This window comes from Python bivittatus, unplaced genomic scaffold (assembly GCF_059951505.1).
Source record: "Python bivittatus isolate LINGU-HERP-01145 unplaced genomic scaffold, Pbiv_v1 ctg000010_np1212, whole genome shotgun sequence".
NCBI lineage: Eukaryota > Metazoa > Chordata > Lepidosauria > Squamata > Pythonidae > Python > Python bivittatus.
The window spans coordinates 5,018,420-5,035,046 of record NW_028277029.1 but is presented as its reverse complement, the minus strand read 5'-3'; the positions used below and the strand labels follow the sequence as shown (position 1 = coordinate 5,035,046).

The window sequence follows — 16,627 nt, the reverse complement described above, 5'->3', positions numbered from 1 at the left end:
GCAAGCTAGGGAATTCTGGGAGTTGAAGTCCACACATCTTAAAATTTCCAAGGTTGAGAAATCCTGCTATAGCCCTTGGAAATTCTGAGAATTTCTCCAAGTACTAACCAAGCCTGACCTGCTTAGCTAACAAGTCCAAGAAAGGTCAGCCTGAGTTACCATTTACATCTCAAGTAACTACTAAGTATGTCTCTCAATCTTCCTCGGTGGTCCAACAGAGGGCCCAAGCATGCACTTACTAACTTCCATCAAATTCAGGAAATAGTTATGCACTATGGACTGGATATATTCACACAAAGTCTTAAAATGTAATACAAATTAGAATAAAAAGAAAAATAAGCATAGTTGATCAATCATAAGCTCATTTCTTCACCATATGTAACAGTAACACACAGATAGAGATGGGAGTTATATTAAGTCCTTGGCCCTCAAAGTCACATGACCTTTTGTCCTGGACAAAATGAATGAATTCAAAAGGCAGCAACTACATAAATAGCTGCATGTGCAGGGACATTTTCTGAGCAGGAACACTAAAAGCACAGAGTCCTGAGTGTCTTCAAATATAAAAGCACGATGATGCATAATGCTACTCTCACTTCATTCATTCTGCATATATATGGACAGCTAAATGCTATCCAAAATGTCAGGGGATACATACATGCTGCTTCTCCTAAATTCTGGACATAGCTTTTGCATTTGCTCAGTCTCACCCCATGTGAGAGAGAATACCTGCAAAATCCCAGACATTTAAAATTATTTCTTTCTTTACTTTGCCCTTCAGTGGAATCTTCCAGTCATTCACATCAATTCCAATTGTAGCATTCTGCATCCCCAAGTCTGGCCGCTTGCATTTCATTAGTTGTTGTAACAAGGTCGTTTTACCACTGCCAGTATTTCCAACAATCATGAGCTTCATTCTATTATATGGGACAGCTTTCTTTAAACGCTGTTGAAGGAACCTGGCATAAGGAGATGGAAAGCCTTTTTAATTACAGAATCATTTAAAAAAATAATCCTCCACAGGAAAAAAAAAGTGGAAAAAGCGAACCCATCCAAATATTACAACTACTGATAAAAATAAAAAATATCACATTTGTGTAATATTTTTAGCCAAGACAAAAACTTGAAAAAGACAAAGCTGCATTTAGATGTTTTGATGTAGTCATTTCATTATTACAAAAATAAACTCAAGTGAGCCTTAGGAGGATGAGTTTCCCTTGTCTTTTCTGGAATAGCTACAAAAGGAGTCCAAAATCTTCATGTTAGGCCAGCCAATTTAGAAATATATCTGAACTAGGATCAAGTATAGTTAGGATTAACTATGGTTAGCTGAAGTAAATCACAACTTAAAGCAGATTTGTTTCAATTAAATAGGAATGTGCAAAATGATCCATGCACAGAATGAGCTATTTTGGAAAGCCCATGTCCAAACCAAAATGTACATATTAGGCCCAGACACTGACCCATTTATTATTGGTATTTTTCCAGTGAAAATAGCCACCAAAAGCTATAGAAAGAATTGTCAGAAAACTCACCTGATAATATCCCTTGCTTTACATCCCACATGTCTAAAATCTAAATTAAGATGTAATCCTTCCAAAGGAAGGTCCCATATTTTCAACAACTTTCCCATTTCATCTGGAAAACATCGCAACTCTGAATTGTAGCTAACATCAAAAGATGTCAAGTTATCAAGAAACCCAATTTCAGGAGGAATCTAGAGACAAAGAAGAATATTTTTTCAGAACAGAACTGTTAATCTATCAGTTATAAATATCAGTTAAATATCAGTTAAATGCCAAGCTAATAAAATGTAGCCAGTTATTCTATGCCAATCATTTCTTCTTTTTAAGTGTTCAAGTTATATAAGAATAGCACACTTTTCTACACTGTTTATAGTTCATCATTCTTACAGGGAATATAACAATTTACAACATATAAAAAGTAAAGCCTGTCCATTTTGCTGGCCATGTTAGTAGAGCTATATTGGTTTATCTTTTGGGAGTTTTGCTTTACAGATTCCTTCTATTCTATTAAGAAATATCTTCTTGGGATTTTTGCTTACTTTTTTTAACACACAGTTTCTCTGTATAATTTTCCTTAACATAATTACTGGAAATTCCCCAAGAAACCTTTTTAAATGCAATTTATCTGATGCTGTTCTGTGTTACATAAAATTCTATCACATATTTTTCTCCAGGGTAGCCTCTTCTTTAATGGAATGATTCTTTCAGTAGTCAGAAACAGAACCTTCATTTTCAAATCTCTCTCTCAGAAAAAAAATTGTACTTAACTTTGCAAGTGTCTGAAATCTGAAGGAATTAAATTTAATCAAAGAAATAGTAAATGAATCCAAATGTTCTTCTTGTAATTATTTTGAATTCTATACTGGGTTCCATCCATTATTTGGGGATGAATTCTTCTAAGAAGCCTGCATCTAATTCCCTTCCTTCGGCATACCCTTCTACCAACTGCGTCTGCCTACCACCCCCATCTCCAACCCAATATTACTGGCTTTTAATTCTTGTTGATTGATGAAGAATTGTTTCAGCATTCTGTGGCACTTAAGTGTATGTTCTCTCTGCTTATCTGGAAGGGAAGTTTATTCTGGAGGCCCATGCTCCACTAATATTGTAAGGTCCATTCTATATTCCCAATGCCTCTGCACACTTAATGGGTTCTTCTGAAGACCTACCTGCATGCTTGAGGTTTAGCAATACAGTTTGAGAGACCTTCCTCTCTGGCCTCTTGACCTTCTATTTACAGCATAAGCTTTGCATTAAGACAGATGTGAAAATCAAACATTTTTCTCATCTGCTTCTATGGTAAATACTCTAGCAGTTATTTAGAGGGAGGCCATCTAGCTTCTCTGTCTTAAAATAAATCAGGGCTGATTATTATTAAATTTATTTACAGTCCCAGTCCAATACAATCAAGGCTAAAGGAATGTAATTTTCAGGAGAAAGCAATTGCTTCAGGCACCCCTGGAAGTATTTTGATCCAATGAAGAAATTTATGTATCACTGCATGATGATAATGTCCAGACATTCACTATCTTGTCATGTATTACCTCTTTTAATTTGTTGTTAGACAGATGTAGCTTTTCGAGCCGAGACCATGAAAAAGCTTTTTTGTTCAAGTCTAGAATCCTTATTTGATTATGGTTAAATAGCAGCTCTCTTAAATTGGAGGATTTCCAATGCACAGGCCCAGGTAACGTTACAATTTTATTGCTGCTTAAATCCACTGATCGCAAACTGGTAAAAAGAGACATGAACACAATTGCTACTAAATTAAACTTTTTTTTTTTTAACATTACACAACATTAAATGTCTGAGGAAACTGAAATAATTCTAGCATGATTGGCTCTGATTCATGTCTAAAGGCAAGAAACAGAGAAAAGAGAAGCAGTAGTAGATATTCATACTACTAACACACTGAAAATGTTTAAAAAGGATGAACTACAAACTCAAAACTTTTTATAATAGGACTTTTTAAAAAATAAATGATTAAATAATTTATTTAATAATAAATAAAACATTCATTCTGGAATAGATACTTCTTAGTTATTCTTTACTATCTGAGATTGCAAGTCCCTATTCATCTTTGTTTCTATATTCCTAAGAATGCCAGATACCAGTTAGAATCTTTATAAAGATCATACTGTGATTCTGTCCAGATTAGAAAGGACAAGCGTATCTTAAGAATTCTGCGTAAAATGTCATTGCCAGAAAAATCATTACGACAGTTAAAGATTCAGCCTCTGCGGAAAAATAGCAGTTGCTCAGATAGAAAGCAAGAGAGGCAAGCTATTTGATATGCAGTCCTCAACTCAAAGTGGCACCGTCTCAAGGAATTCAGATTGTTAAAGGAAGGAAGAGCACGGCCAGCAAAACTTTCTTTGCAGAAACTATAGTGGCATTTAATTTTCTGTGCTATGCCCAAGCTTATATTGGAGATGGACAGGAAAAGATGTTCCCCAAAATGAAATATGTGGCTTTAGAAATGTTTGCCACCATGGATAATAAACTGTTCAGAACCAACTATATGCATTTGGGGAGGGTTTATTTTAAAAAAAAACCTCCAACCAAAAGGATTCTGGTTAAGAGATCTTTCATTAGTAATAAGATACATGACAGGCACGTTTTTTTCCCCCAAGCAATGAACACAGTGGATTTGTGGAGGTCACAAGAACAGCAGGTGCAAATTTTAACTTATATGGCCTAGTAACTTACTGTGGTAGAAGAAGAATTGCTTTTGGAACGCTAGAAAAAACATTCTGAGATAGTTTCAATGTAGTTATGTTAAATGGCAAGTCGGGTATGGTATCTAAAACATATATAAATGAACACATAATTGGTTTGTAAAATTACTGAGTCATAAGACAGCTTAAGAATGCAATTATCAAACATATATCTTATAGTACAGATTTTTTCCCCTAAAAAACAGACAAGCCCGTACAATGATCACATTTTATCGACCACCCAAATTTCTTATATAAAGAAACGGGTGAAAGCTGGTCAGTTGAGAATAGAATAGTCATGCCCCATTATTGTGGTGCATGAGAAGAAGATTCACCATTGAAATATGTTTCCTTTATTAAATTTACATTGCAGAAAATCCATTTTCCCTTAGTCTAAACAATCCAATTTTTCTAGCAACCATAAATGAAACTGACTGAAAGAACAGGGAGATATCCTCAGAACAGAAGGGGCTTCTAGAAAGGGAAGCCATAGAAACTGTGATACATGGTATAATATGTCAGATTGGCAGCATAAAATTAATTTCACTGAAGACTTTCATATGTTGAACTTAATGCCATTTCTAACACATTTTGTACGCATAAGTAGATCTGTGTTATTTAAAACAATTCCAAATATTTTTGCAAAAATTATAGCTCTTATTTTCAAAATACAGAGAAATGGGGTCTTGGTCCTTTCCAGGTCACAATTCCAATTATTAAAAGCTTTCTTGTTTTTCAGGCTGCTTTTAGACTTAATTTACTTGATTTTAAATATACATAGACTAGAAATACAATAATCTCCAATTAAAAGGTACTATTGCTAAAGCTGTTACCCATATAAATATACTTCAGCTGGTCTATTGTACCAACATACCATGAATATTTGATATTTTCCCGTGTCGTTTTTCTGTACCAGGAGGGGAAAATTGGTGACCTTCCATATGCCTTTGATCAACTCACATTTGGACTATAGGTAGTCCTCGTTTAGCGACCGCAATTGGGACTGGCAACTTAGTCGTTAAGTGAAGCAGTTGTTAAGTGAAACATCACAATTTTACAATCTTACTTCAGCTTACAAGGATTGGTTGTAAAGTTACTTTTTCTTCATCGTTGTAACTGCAAACAATTGCTAAACAAGGCAGTCACAAAACGAGGACTACCTATGTTTCAATACATTCTACATGAGGTTGCCCTTGCAAACTACTCAGAAGCTGCAGCTGGTTAGAAAGCAGTGGCATTGGCAATTATGGCCTATCTTGTTAGGCCTGTGTTCTGTTCTGGGAACAGCACTGGTTACCCGTTGGCTTCTAGATGCAATTCAAGGTGTGGATTATGACCAATAAAGCCCTTAATGGCATAGGGCCTTGTTACTTGAGAGACCACATGTATTCCATAGTTGCTGCTACCCTATATGATCTGGCAGAGTTGGCATGTTCTAGGTCCCATCCATTAAGCAGTGTCACTTGATGGGGCCCAGGAAATGGGCCTTGCCATAGCGCCTGCCCTCTGGAATGACATCCCCCGAGAGATCTGTACAGTCCCCACCATGACTTTAATTAGATGAGCCTTTATGACCCGGCTCTTTCCCCAGGCCTTGGGCTAGAGTGGACAGTGGGCCCCTGTAGGCTGTCTGATCTGTACGATGGTGGCTGTTTTCTCTGAACATTCTTTTTGTATTATTGCAGTATTGTGTGGACTGATTTAAATTTTGTATACTGTATGCCACTCAAAGTTACACTGGATTTTAATAAAATAAAACAAAAACAGATATCATGAACTTTTATAATTGATTATGCTAGCTAAGGTTTCAGCAACATGTTTAATTTTACCTCATACTGCTACCACTCTTAACACCATTCCACCTAGTACTACATACTCACCAAGTAAATTTGCCCCTGCATTCAGCATTTCCAGTTTCAAACACTCCTTCAGAAATTCCTCAACCAAAAACGATATGCAATTCTTGCTAATGTTTAAAACTATCAGTTCTTTCAAACATATTGGTGAGAATATACCCGAAAGTTTGTTACTAGGAGAAAAGAAAAGAAGAGAATTAAAGGGAAAAGAAAACAACTGTATTCTTACAGGTCAGGTGTTGAATGCTAAGTACCATCCTGCAGAACTTTTCTCCCATACCTGCCACCCAGCTGTACAATTTATCAGGGACAATGACTAAAAGGAATGAAAAGCAGACTTAGACACACTAAAGCTAAATGGGAATATTTCCTGCAACCAAGAATGCAATTAATCCTAACTCTAATCCTCAACAAGTAGAAGCTTTTGATGCAGTTCAAAGATCTGAAGAGGCATTTGTTTAAATAACATTTTTCTTTATTGCAACATCCCCACAGTTCAGTCATAGGTTCTGATAATATAGACAGCAGAACCATATTGTATAAAATGCTACTACTAGAATTCTGCTTATGAAAAAGAATGGGAGCACTCTGAAAGCTATGCCACTGAGTAAGACAGGACAGGAGGAAATGCCTGTAAGATTATCTCCAAGTCCATATGAAAAGACAGGCAGAAGAAAGATGGTTGAATGTAGACTGGATGCATTTATGCCATAGGACACGTTTTCCTCATCTTGCTGTTCACTATTGATAGCAACTCTGGGGAAACATATATAAAAACCTCTGTGTATCGTTCTCACCCTTCCAATATAAGATGCTCCAACTTTATTAAAACATTGGCAAGATATTCAGGAATGATTGACAATTGGTTGTATGATAAATTCAGTAACTTTAGAGTTGGACAGGTGATGTTCGGATTGAAAGATAAGGATGATCCGATATCATTTCGTGAAACATCGAGATGAGCAATCTGAGGCATTTCTAAGAGGTATTGTGGAAAAGACTTCAAACGGTTACTGTGTAGGTCAAGATATGTCAAACACTTCAAGGTCTAAAAGAAAAAGTTAGGATAAATAAGTAAATAAATTATAAGACAATAAATATATGGATAAGGTGATACAAAAAGTAGATTATTTAAGGTATCACTTAAAAGTGATATACATATCTGGGAAGATAAATCCAGTAAAATATGTGTGACACGATTCTCTCAGGGAACTCCTCTAAAAAACATAAATGGATTCCCCAGTTTTACCATAACTCAGTTTTACTATAACTTAGTGAGACATGATAGTCTGGGGGTCCCCAAACTCTTCATTTCACTGACCCCTTCATGAAATTTCAGATTGTTCACTGACCCCAAACACTTTATCTCTTCTCAGTCCAGGTTCTACAAATTATCTATTAGATTGGGTAAAAACCAATCATTTGGAATTAAATATATCTTATTTTTATTCAATTCAATTTAATTTCATTTTGATTATATACTGTTAAGTGGAGAGTAGCCCTTATAATTTATATAATAAAATGCAACTAATAAATCAGAAAGGAGCAAAAAAAGATCTGCCACCATTTGAACATAGAACAGGCCCTTAAAACTATGCAAAATTAAATTACTCGAATGAATGAATGAATGAATGTGTTTTCTTTGCTTGATGCTGCAAAACATTAACATAAGGGTGAAGTGTGCTATCCTGGTGAGACTAAGAAGGGCCCCACCACCGAAAGTGTGCCTCGGCAGGGACTGCACAGCCCAAAAGACCCCTCTCCCTCCTGTAGTCGCCCAGCTCACTTCACTTGGTAGTATAAAGGATGGATGGAAATATGCCTAAATGTAATGTCTAGATAGCAGCCATTTTGCATGTATATACTGTAGCCATGAATAACCGGCTATTGAATGTTTAACTGACTACCCTATTAGTGAACTCCTGAGCTTTAAGTAAAATGATACACAGGCATTTAAACAAAGTCTAGGAATGTAACTGAGACTCAGAGGAAGAAAGAAGGGGTGTAGTGGGCAGTGTACATGGCTACAAAGTGATGGCATAGAAAGAAGCAAGACTGTTACCTTCTATGGATTATGACGTGAGCTGTAAAGAATGACATATCCTATTATTGAACAACTTGGATAATGCATAAATACATAGCTTTTGTAACCATTTGGAGTGCCTTCCCTTAAGAGAGAAGGTACCATTGTCTTGCCCTAAGAGAATAAAGTTTTTGCTAGACCAATTCTTGTCTGGTTATTGACTCTCCAGGCTAAGAACTCAAGGACCCAGGATTCTGAGAGAGCAAGCTAGCCACCCTCACACGCTGGCTGGAGGAAATTCTCTGACCCAGGAAATGTGAATTACAAAGGGTCTGCTCACTGGGTGATCTGGATTTGACCATAACAGTAGCAAAATCCAGAGGAGGATAACCCAGGGATATTCCTCCATTACATGGACCATTGATATTTATGTATTTTTCACACAAAGCCGACATCTTATATATAAACGTCTACTAGCCAGTAATACATTATTTTTAAAAAAGCACTTTTCTTTTACAAATGGTTCCATGTTTACTTTCTTACTTACTTATTTATTCGGAGTATATAAGCCACTCATTCCCTTACAGTTTCAGGTTAACTTAAAGCAGTGTTTCTCATCCTTGGCTACTTTAAGCTGTGTGGACTTTAACTCCCAGAATTCCCCAGCCAGCATGCTGGCTGGGAATTCTGGGAGTTGAAGTCCATGCAGTTTGAAGTAGCCAAGGTTGAGAAACACTGACTTAAAGAATGCAATTAATACCTTATAGCTGAAAAGTTACAAACACTAGAGGGAAATATTTTCTATATTATACAAAGAAGCATGGCCCTTTAAGGGGACACAGACTTTCTTTGTTAAACAAATATGGTTACTAATACAGTGGTACCTCGGGTCACAAACCTAATTTGTTCCGCGACTCTGGTCGCGACCCGAATCAAATTTTCCCATAAGGTTCAATGTAAATACGGTTAATCCATTCTGAACCATATGACACAAAGTACAGTACAGTACACTATGAAGAGAGAGAACGCTAACCTTGCTTGAGGCGTGGAGGACAGGAAGGTGGGTGGTTATTGTTTGGAGGGAGAGTCCCCCTCCCTACAGGAAGCCACAACCACGTGTGTCAGCAGGGAAAATGGCCACGGATCCTGTTCGTCACCTGATGCGGAGTTCGCGAACGGAAGCAAAATTTTGCGAATGGTGCTGTTCGTGACCCGAACTGGTTGTGAACAGAAGCGTTCGTGACCCAAAGTACCACTGTATATAAATACCATACATCTAGAATTGTTTCTATTTTATAAAGGTCCTTTATAACTTTAACTGTACCAAATAAAACATGAACTTTTAGTAATAGTTTATTCCTTTATAGAAGAAACAAGCACAAATTTTCTATAAGGTTGTTTTTTCATTGTCTTCCTTCTCTAATTTTTACAAGGTGAGTTTAATGACACACATCATTTCCCATATTCTTTCAAACAATTTGTCCAAGATTGGGGGTTAATATTCTTCCCATTAGAACATAATCCAACTGCTGTTAATACATGATAACTGTGGCTTTCTTATAAACCATGTCCTTAATGTAACAAATCATGCTACTAACGGGACTAATGAAAAGTTGTTCCAGGTTGTGTCTAATTTGTTTTAGGACTGAAATCAAGTATTTTCAGACTCTCTCATCCTATTCTTCTGACGTTATGGAGACTCACCTCACAGAGTTGTTTTGGAATGCAAGAAAGCTCATTTTGATGCAGCTCTAATTTCTCAAGATGTTCCAAATGAGTAATTAAAGAAGAACTTTGACTGATGGGATCTATATTGTCCAGCTCATTTGACGATAGGTCAAGTGACTTAATATATTCTCTTTCAGAGACCAGTGAAGAGCAACTGTCCGAGCACTTGATTGATTGGAATTTAGAGGTGCCTTCTATTTTAAAATAAATAAATGAAGAAATGTTCAATGTTATTAGCAACATCTGTTGTTATGATTTCATCCATTATTTGTTGGCAGGACTAAACACTTAAAAACCTTTTGATTAAACGCCTGAAAAAGTTCACTAATGAAGAAATCTAACAGTTGCCTTAAAATACTGAAAGTAAATAACACTTTCACACATTTAAATATTTGCAAGAGGGACTAAGAAATAAAGGATTAAGAAGTAAATAAGCTAACTAATAAATTATGATGTGCAAACCACAGTACAGGGGATTGCTCACCACATTAAGCCAAAACCAAACCACATTACGCTTGTATGAACCCAATAATAGTAAAACTATTAGCAGTCTTACTCACATTATAGTATGCTTGACCATAAAAGCTTCATTTTGTTTTTAACTATTTTTTATCAGGTACGCTTTTATAAGATACATTAGAGTACACTTTAAACTTTAAAATCTATTGTAATTTTCCACTTACTATATGATTCTTCAGAAGACCCAATTTTTCTTCTTTGGCTCCTCAATTGTTCATAAGATGATCCAGCTCCCTGAACAATGCCAAAAATCAAAATCTGGACTTCTAAACACATTTGAAGGATATTCTACATTCAAGACATGATTCCTCAATTGCAAAAACCTCTTAAATCTCTAAACCTGTGCTCCAACTAATTCAACTGAGTGGAGAATTTTTTGTTCTCCCCAACTGAAGAGGACACCACTGACAAAAGGAAGATATACATGAATACTGTGCACTTTGAAACTAGAGGGCAGATATTCTGACTAATATGCATACAAATGGTTCTCATATGAAACACTGTGCCTGCAGTCCTATACAGGTAGTCCTTGCTTAACAACCACAATAGGGATCAGAAAACTGGTTGTTAAGTGGGGCAGTTGTTAAGTGAACTGGACCCGATTTTATGACCTTTTGTGGCAGTTGTTAAGCGAGTCACCATAATCGTTAAGCAAATCACGCAGTTGTTAAGTGAATCACATGGTTCCCCATTGATTTTGCTTGCCAGAAGCCAACTGGGCAATCATGCAAATTGCAACTGTTTTAAGTGTGAGCTGGTTGCCAAGTGCTTGGATTGCGATCACATGACTGCGGGGGTGCTGGGACAGTTGTAACTTTGGGCACCAGTTGTAAGTCACTTTTTGAGCACTGTTGTAACTTTGAACAGTCACTAAATGAATGGTTGTTAAGCGACTACCTGTAGTTCAAATAAGAAGCCATTTCTAACGTTACACGTCCACACAATTCAACTGTAAAGCCCGATTATTGCATAGCTGTTCTACTGATATATACTGCATGCTGCACTAGTTCCATGTGCTATGGAGACAGGAGAAAAATACTGGTTTCCTTCATCACATACAAATACACATTTTAATACATGTAGTCCTCGATTACCAATGGTAACTGGGACTGGGAACTACATCACTAAACGATTTAGTTGTAAAGCATGATGTCACATGACCACACCGATTTATGAAGGCAGTTCCAGCAATCCCAGTTGCCGTCATTAGGTGAATCCTGCACGGTCACAGGGTCCCATAGTCACGTAAACACCATTTGCGACCTCCCGCCAGCTTTCCTATTGACTTTGCTTGTCAGAAACCGGCAGTGAAGGTCACAAATGGCAATCACGTCACCACAAGATGCTGCAATGTTGTATTTGCGAGCCAGTTGCCAAGTCCCCGAATTGCAATCACGTGACCATGGGGATGCTGCAACGGCCACCACTATGAGGACTCATCATAAGTCCCCCTTATTCAATGCTGTTGTAACTTCAAACAGTTGCTGACTTAGTGGTGGTTAAATGTGGACTACCTGTACAATTATGCCCACTTAAATTATTTGTCTCACCACAGATTTGGAATGTTCTCGAAGGGGAGGAGAATAGTTTTGAAAGGGTTTCTGGAGATCTGCCACTGCCAGAGAGTAAGATTTTTGCTTCACAAGAAATGAGCTTTCACTCCCTGGGGCAAAAAGTAAAAGAAATAAAATAAAATAAAATAAAATAAATTACACATATATGTACATAACGAGTAATGAAAGAAACTAAAAAAATTTAAAAACCCACACCAAACTCCAACTAATAACAACAATCCACATGTCAGAAATGTAGCATGATACAGCCCAAAAATATACTGTAGCTCCAAATCAATTTATTTATAAAAAAAAAATTAGCTCTCATGGGAACATGAACAATAATTAAAACTCACAATTATATGTGATGATCTGAAGGTTTTTAACCTTTTTTTAGAAATCTATTTAACATTAAACAATCAGGAAATGTAGTTAAAAGTGAAAAGCTTACATGTGCATATAGCAGGAGCTGCATCTCCTGACCTCTCTTTCCATAAAGTACCTTGCTAAAAGTTTACTATGACTTCTTTGCTCCTACTAAAGACCATCAGACAACAGAGGGTAAGTGCAAAAAATATAAATGTATTACCCGCCGTCTAAGTCACCCCTTGTTATGCAATACAGAATTACTTGCCAGATTTGACTTACAAATTCTGAGTTGCAGTGATGTTAGTTAAAACAATAATCTGTTGTCCCTTTTCCATAATGCATAGAACAGAACAAAAAAGAATGAATATGACATTGCATATTCCAACTAGGGGAACAGTGACAGAGGTAACATTATCATATTTAATGTTTTAAAAAATATGCTGTAGAAAACTTCAGATTCCCACACATCCTCCTGATTTATTTCTCTATAGATGCATCATTCCCATGCTTATACACCCAATGGGCTGTGCTCTTGTCTATATTTTTATGTGCATGCTAATACATTAACAGAGGGATAAATCTGTTCATTTCATTAAGCAAATGTACCTTCGCTCTCTACATCATCACTCAAAGAGAAAACACTGTCAACTAAAGGGTCAGGCAGGAATGTCCATTCGTCACATTTCTCCATTTCATCATCATGGCTATTTATGTTAGATCTTGACCGATCTTCATAACTACTTGTCCTCTGATATCGAAGGACCATTATGGCCAATGCAGAACCTGGATCTAATGTACAAGAAAGAAATGTAATACTATTTCACAAATACTGGACAGAGTACATACTGTATACAGTGGCTGTGTTCGGAGCCATACATATTTTGAACATACATGCAATGTTTGTATAAGTAGATTTTTTAAATTAGCCTACTCAGTCATGGTTTTCTATTTCAGACCAACTGGAAAGCTTTGATTACCTGCTTCAAAACAACTCACAATAGTAAAACTATGGATTGAAGTTCTTGTCTTAATGGAAATTCTGTTCACATTGAGAGAACAGAAAAACAGTCTCTTACATTTTTTTAAAAAAAGCAATTCTGCATTTTGCAAGCTGATATACAAAAGAGGAAGTCAGTAATAATTCACATTAGCAACTAAGGTTAAATTACCTTAAATTATGACCTCCTCTTTTCTTTACTCTTGAGTAGCCTTTTCTAGCCAAACATATTGAACTACAACTCTCAAAATGTTATGCCAACATTGCTAAGAATTTCCAACATTTGCAAAGTGGCACCAAAGTGCTGGGAAAGACCACCGCAGAGTAAATGAATGGGACTTACTCCTGAATTCCACAAATAAGGAAGAGGCTGGAAGCTTCTTGCTTCCTGACAGTCTCTCCCTGCTACATCAGGGTTAACAAAACAACTACTGGCACCAGTATAAATCAAGCATGGCATAACATACAACCATTATACATCTTCATATGGCCAAGAGTTATAAGGTTACCTTTCTATATGAAAGGTTCTGGGAACAATCCAAACTACCTTATCTAATAATCAAATACAGGTAGTCCCCAGTTTAAGAACAAGTTCCATTCCCAAGGTCTGTCCTTAAGTTGAATGTTTATGTAAGCCGAAACAGTATTATTGTATAATACTGTATAAATCGTATTGTGTAATTAACTCAAACCATTGTGTATTTAACTCAAATCATTGTGTATTTAACTCGAATTTTGCTACAGTAGACTCTGTTCTTAACTATGGGTTGTCTGTAAACTGGGCATTCTTAACCCAGGGACTACCTGTACTCAGAATTCCCAGAATATAGTCCTATCAACTCCATGGCCCATAAAAGATTCCATGGCTTATCCTATTCAGCAGTTAGCTCTGAAATAGCATAGAGGTAATGTGTCTATTGCACATGTTTTAATATTAACATCCATTCTACGAACACATACTGGTTTGCTTCCTGAAGGATGCATGTTTATTTGGGAACAAGGGGATCAGCCACGAAGGTTCAATTCTACCAATTGCAAAGCTTCCCAGACATATGCTGCTATTGGTGACATCCAGGCTAAGTTTTTTTAAAAGCAGGCTAATGACTTCACTGTCTCCTTTCTTGATGCTGACTGTTAAAGCATTCCGAACATCCTGTTCACGGGCACCACTGTTCAGCAGTAGCTCTACCAGTTTTGGATTGCTTCCTTTCTCACATACCTATGATGGGAGAAAGAAGAAGAATTTTAATAAGTGGTGGGAATTCCTCCCAATAGTGTCTGTGAACCAAATCAGTGTGGTTTATTCTACAAGCATGCTTAACGCAATCTATGGCTTAGCACAATGTGGGAAAAAAACAGAATGCTGGGGGGACAGAAATGGAATGTCTGAAATTCTGTTTTTATATCTGATGGCACTCATACCTAGCTAGGATGCTTGTATTTGAGGAGTGGGGGAAAAGAACCACACTGCTTCCTCCAGGTCTTGGGTGGTTATCAAGCCCCTTTAGGTTCGTTGTATGAAGCACTGTATGTAGAAGAGGGTTTTGTTGTTCCCTGTGGGTGACTATTGTTCTTTTCTGATACTGGGTTATTTCCTGCCTTTTTAATTTATAAAGCTGCCCAGAGTTGTGGATAATTTTTTTTAAAAAAAGCTTTTTTGGAAGGGCAACTTTGAAGCTAAAAACGGAGACTTTTCTGCTCAATATAGTCAAAGCCTGGATTTTCCACACTGGGATAAACTAATATTGTTTGTTTGGATCTGGTAGAGCAGGATATGAAAATAGAGCCATTGTATTCTGTAAACCACAGTTCATAGCTCAGCATTGTGTGTGGACCAGGTCAATGGCTCATTCAGCAAATCATGGCTTAAACATGCCATACAATCTTGCCAAATATGTTGGATTAATCATAAAGTTGTTCTTGTCTCTTTAAGTGTAGATATAAATCTTTCAAATCAATGTATTAAAATGTGTAACATTTTATGTTTTAGCATATTTACTTGAGCTTTTAACTTACGTACTTGATAAATTAAAGACTTTGCCTTTGTCCTTTTATTCACATCTGCTCCCAGCAGCAGCAAACATTCTGCCATAATGCCGTTGTATTCAGCACAGGCCTTCTCCAACATCAGGTTTTTTAAATCATCATGTTCAGCTATTTTCGCAAAGCATTTACAACAAAGATTTTGAAACTAAAATGGAAATGACAGATGATTGAAACTTGGGTGAACACCTTCCCAAGACTGTTAAAATAAATGAGTTCAGGGGCTGGGACTTGATCAGAAGACACAAATGAGAAAATACTGAAAGTTACCTGCTGATCTCTTTGTTCATTAAAACACATGGACAATTGGTAGAAAATAGACATGTCAAATGATTCCTGTATGAGCAGCTTTGCAAACCAAGGTGATGAGTCAAGTACCATTATAATAATATGAAATCCCTACAATTAAATGAAAATGTGACATCAGCTCAAATGTACCATTAAGTTAATAAATCAGGAATGGAGAGCTTGAAGCTGAAGCATTCATAGTTCCTAGCAGTCCTCACTATTGAGTGAAATTATTTTGGTCATCTTACAACACAGTCTATTCAGAAGAAACCTGCTGAGTTCAAATGACCCTACTCCAAACAACAAACTGGAATTATGCAGATTCACCCCAAAAGCTTCTTTGAAACAATAATCTATGCTGCATTTGAGCAGAAATGTAGTGGCAAAACATACAAATCAGAGATGATTCTAGTAAAAAAAATTTGAGCCAATATCTTACATCAGTGTTGTCCAAACTTGGCCACTTTAAGATGAGTGGACTTCAATTCCCAGAATTCATCTTAAAGTGGCCAAGTTTGGACAACACTGTCTTACATACATACGTACGTACATATATATATTTGGTGCCTTCAAGTCAGTGTTGACCCTTGGCGACTGCCTGGACAAGTCACCGCAGTATTCTTGGTAAGATTTCAGAAGTAGCTTGCCCTTGCCTCCTTCTTCCTAGGGCCGAGAGAGAGGGACTGGCCCAAGGTCACCCAGCTGGCTTTGTGCCTAAGACGGGACTAGAACTCACCATCCCCCAGGTTCTAGCCTGGTGCCTTAACCACTACACCAAACTGGATCTCTAACATATGTTTATAATGCATATAAAATTGGAACTGCTCATTTAACAGGAAGACAAGGGCAGAATACAGAAAGAAAACTGAACTTGAACCTGAGACAAGGGTAAGAGAAAGGGAGTATGACAGGAGTTTATTTGTAAGATTTAAAGTAAACAAGAGCCATAAAAATTTATGATTTAGTGCTGTGGTTACGCCAGCAGTAAGGCACATACATTCTTTTGGT

At 36.8% G+C, this 16,627-nt stretch overlaps 1 protein-coding gene across 1 annotated transcript in view; it reads right to left on the bottom strand.

Moving 5' to 3' along the window:
• Nucleotides 1-16,627, bottom strand: part of LRRK2 (leucine rich repeat kinase 2) — an 82,600-nt gene that overhangs the window by 31,340 nt on the left and 34,633 nt on the right. The window contains exons 17-29 of the mRNA XM_088152554.1: nucleotides 15,602-15,730; nucleotides 15,309-15,479; nucleotides 14,249-14,507; nucleotides 12,898-13,080; nucleotides 11,920-12,032; nucleotides 10,534-10,603; nucleotides 9,827-10,044; nucleotides 6,897-7,147; nucleotides 6,124-6,272; nucleotides 4,236-4,329; nucleotides 3,071-3,257; nucleotides 1,536-1,717; nucleotides 730-959 (exon numbers count right to left, since the gene is read on the bottom strand). Of these exons, the coding sequence (XP_088008680.1) occupies nucleotides 730-959; nucleotides 1,536-1,717; nucleotides 3,071-3,257; nucleotides 4,236-4,329; nucleotides 6,124-6,272; nucleotides 6,897-7,147; nucleotides 9,827-10,044; nucleotides 10,534-10,603; nucleotides 11,920-12,032; nucleotides 12,898-13,080; nucleotides 14,249-14,507; nucleotides 15,309-15,479; nucleotides 15,602-15,730 (2,236 nt within the window). The remainder of the gene's footprint in view (nucleotides 1-729; nucleotides 960-1,535; nucleotides 1,718-3,070; nucleotides 3,258-4,235; nucleotides 4,330-6,123; nucleotides 6,273-6,896; nucleotides 7,148-9,826; nucleotides 10,045-10,533; nucleotides 10,604-11,919; nucleotides 12,033-12,897; nucleotides 13,081-14,248; nucleotides 14,508-15,308; nucleotides 15,480-15,601; nucleotides 15,731-16,627) is intronic.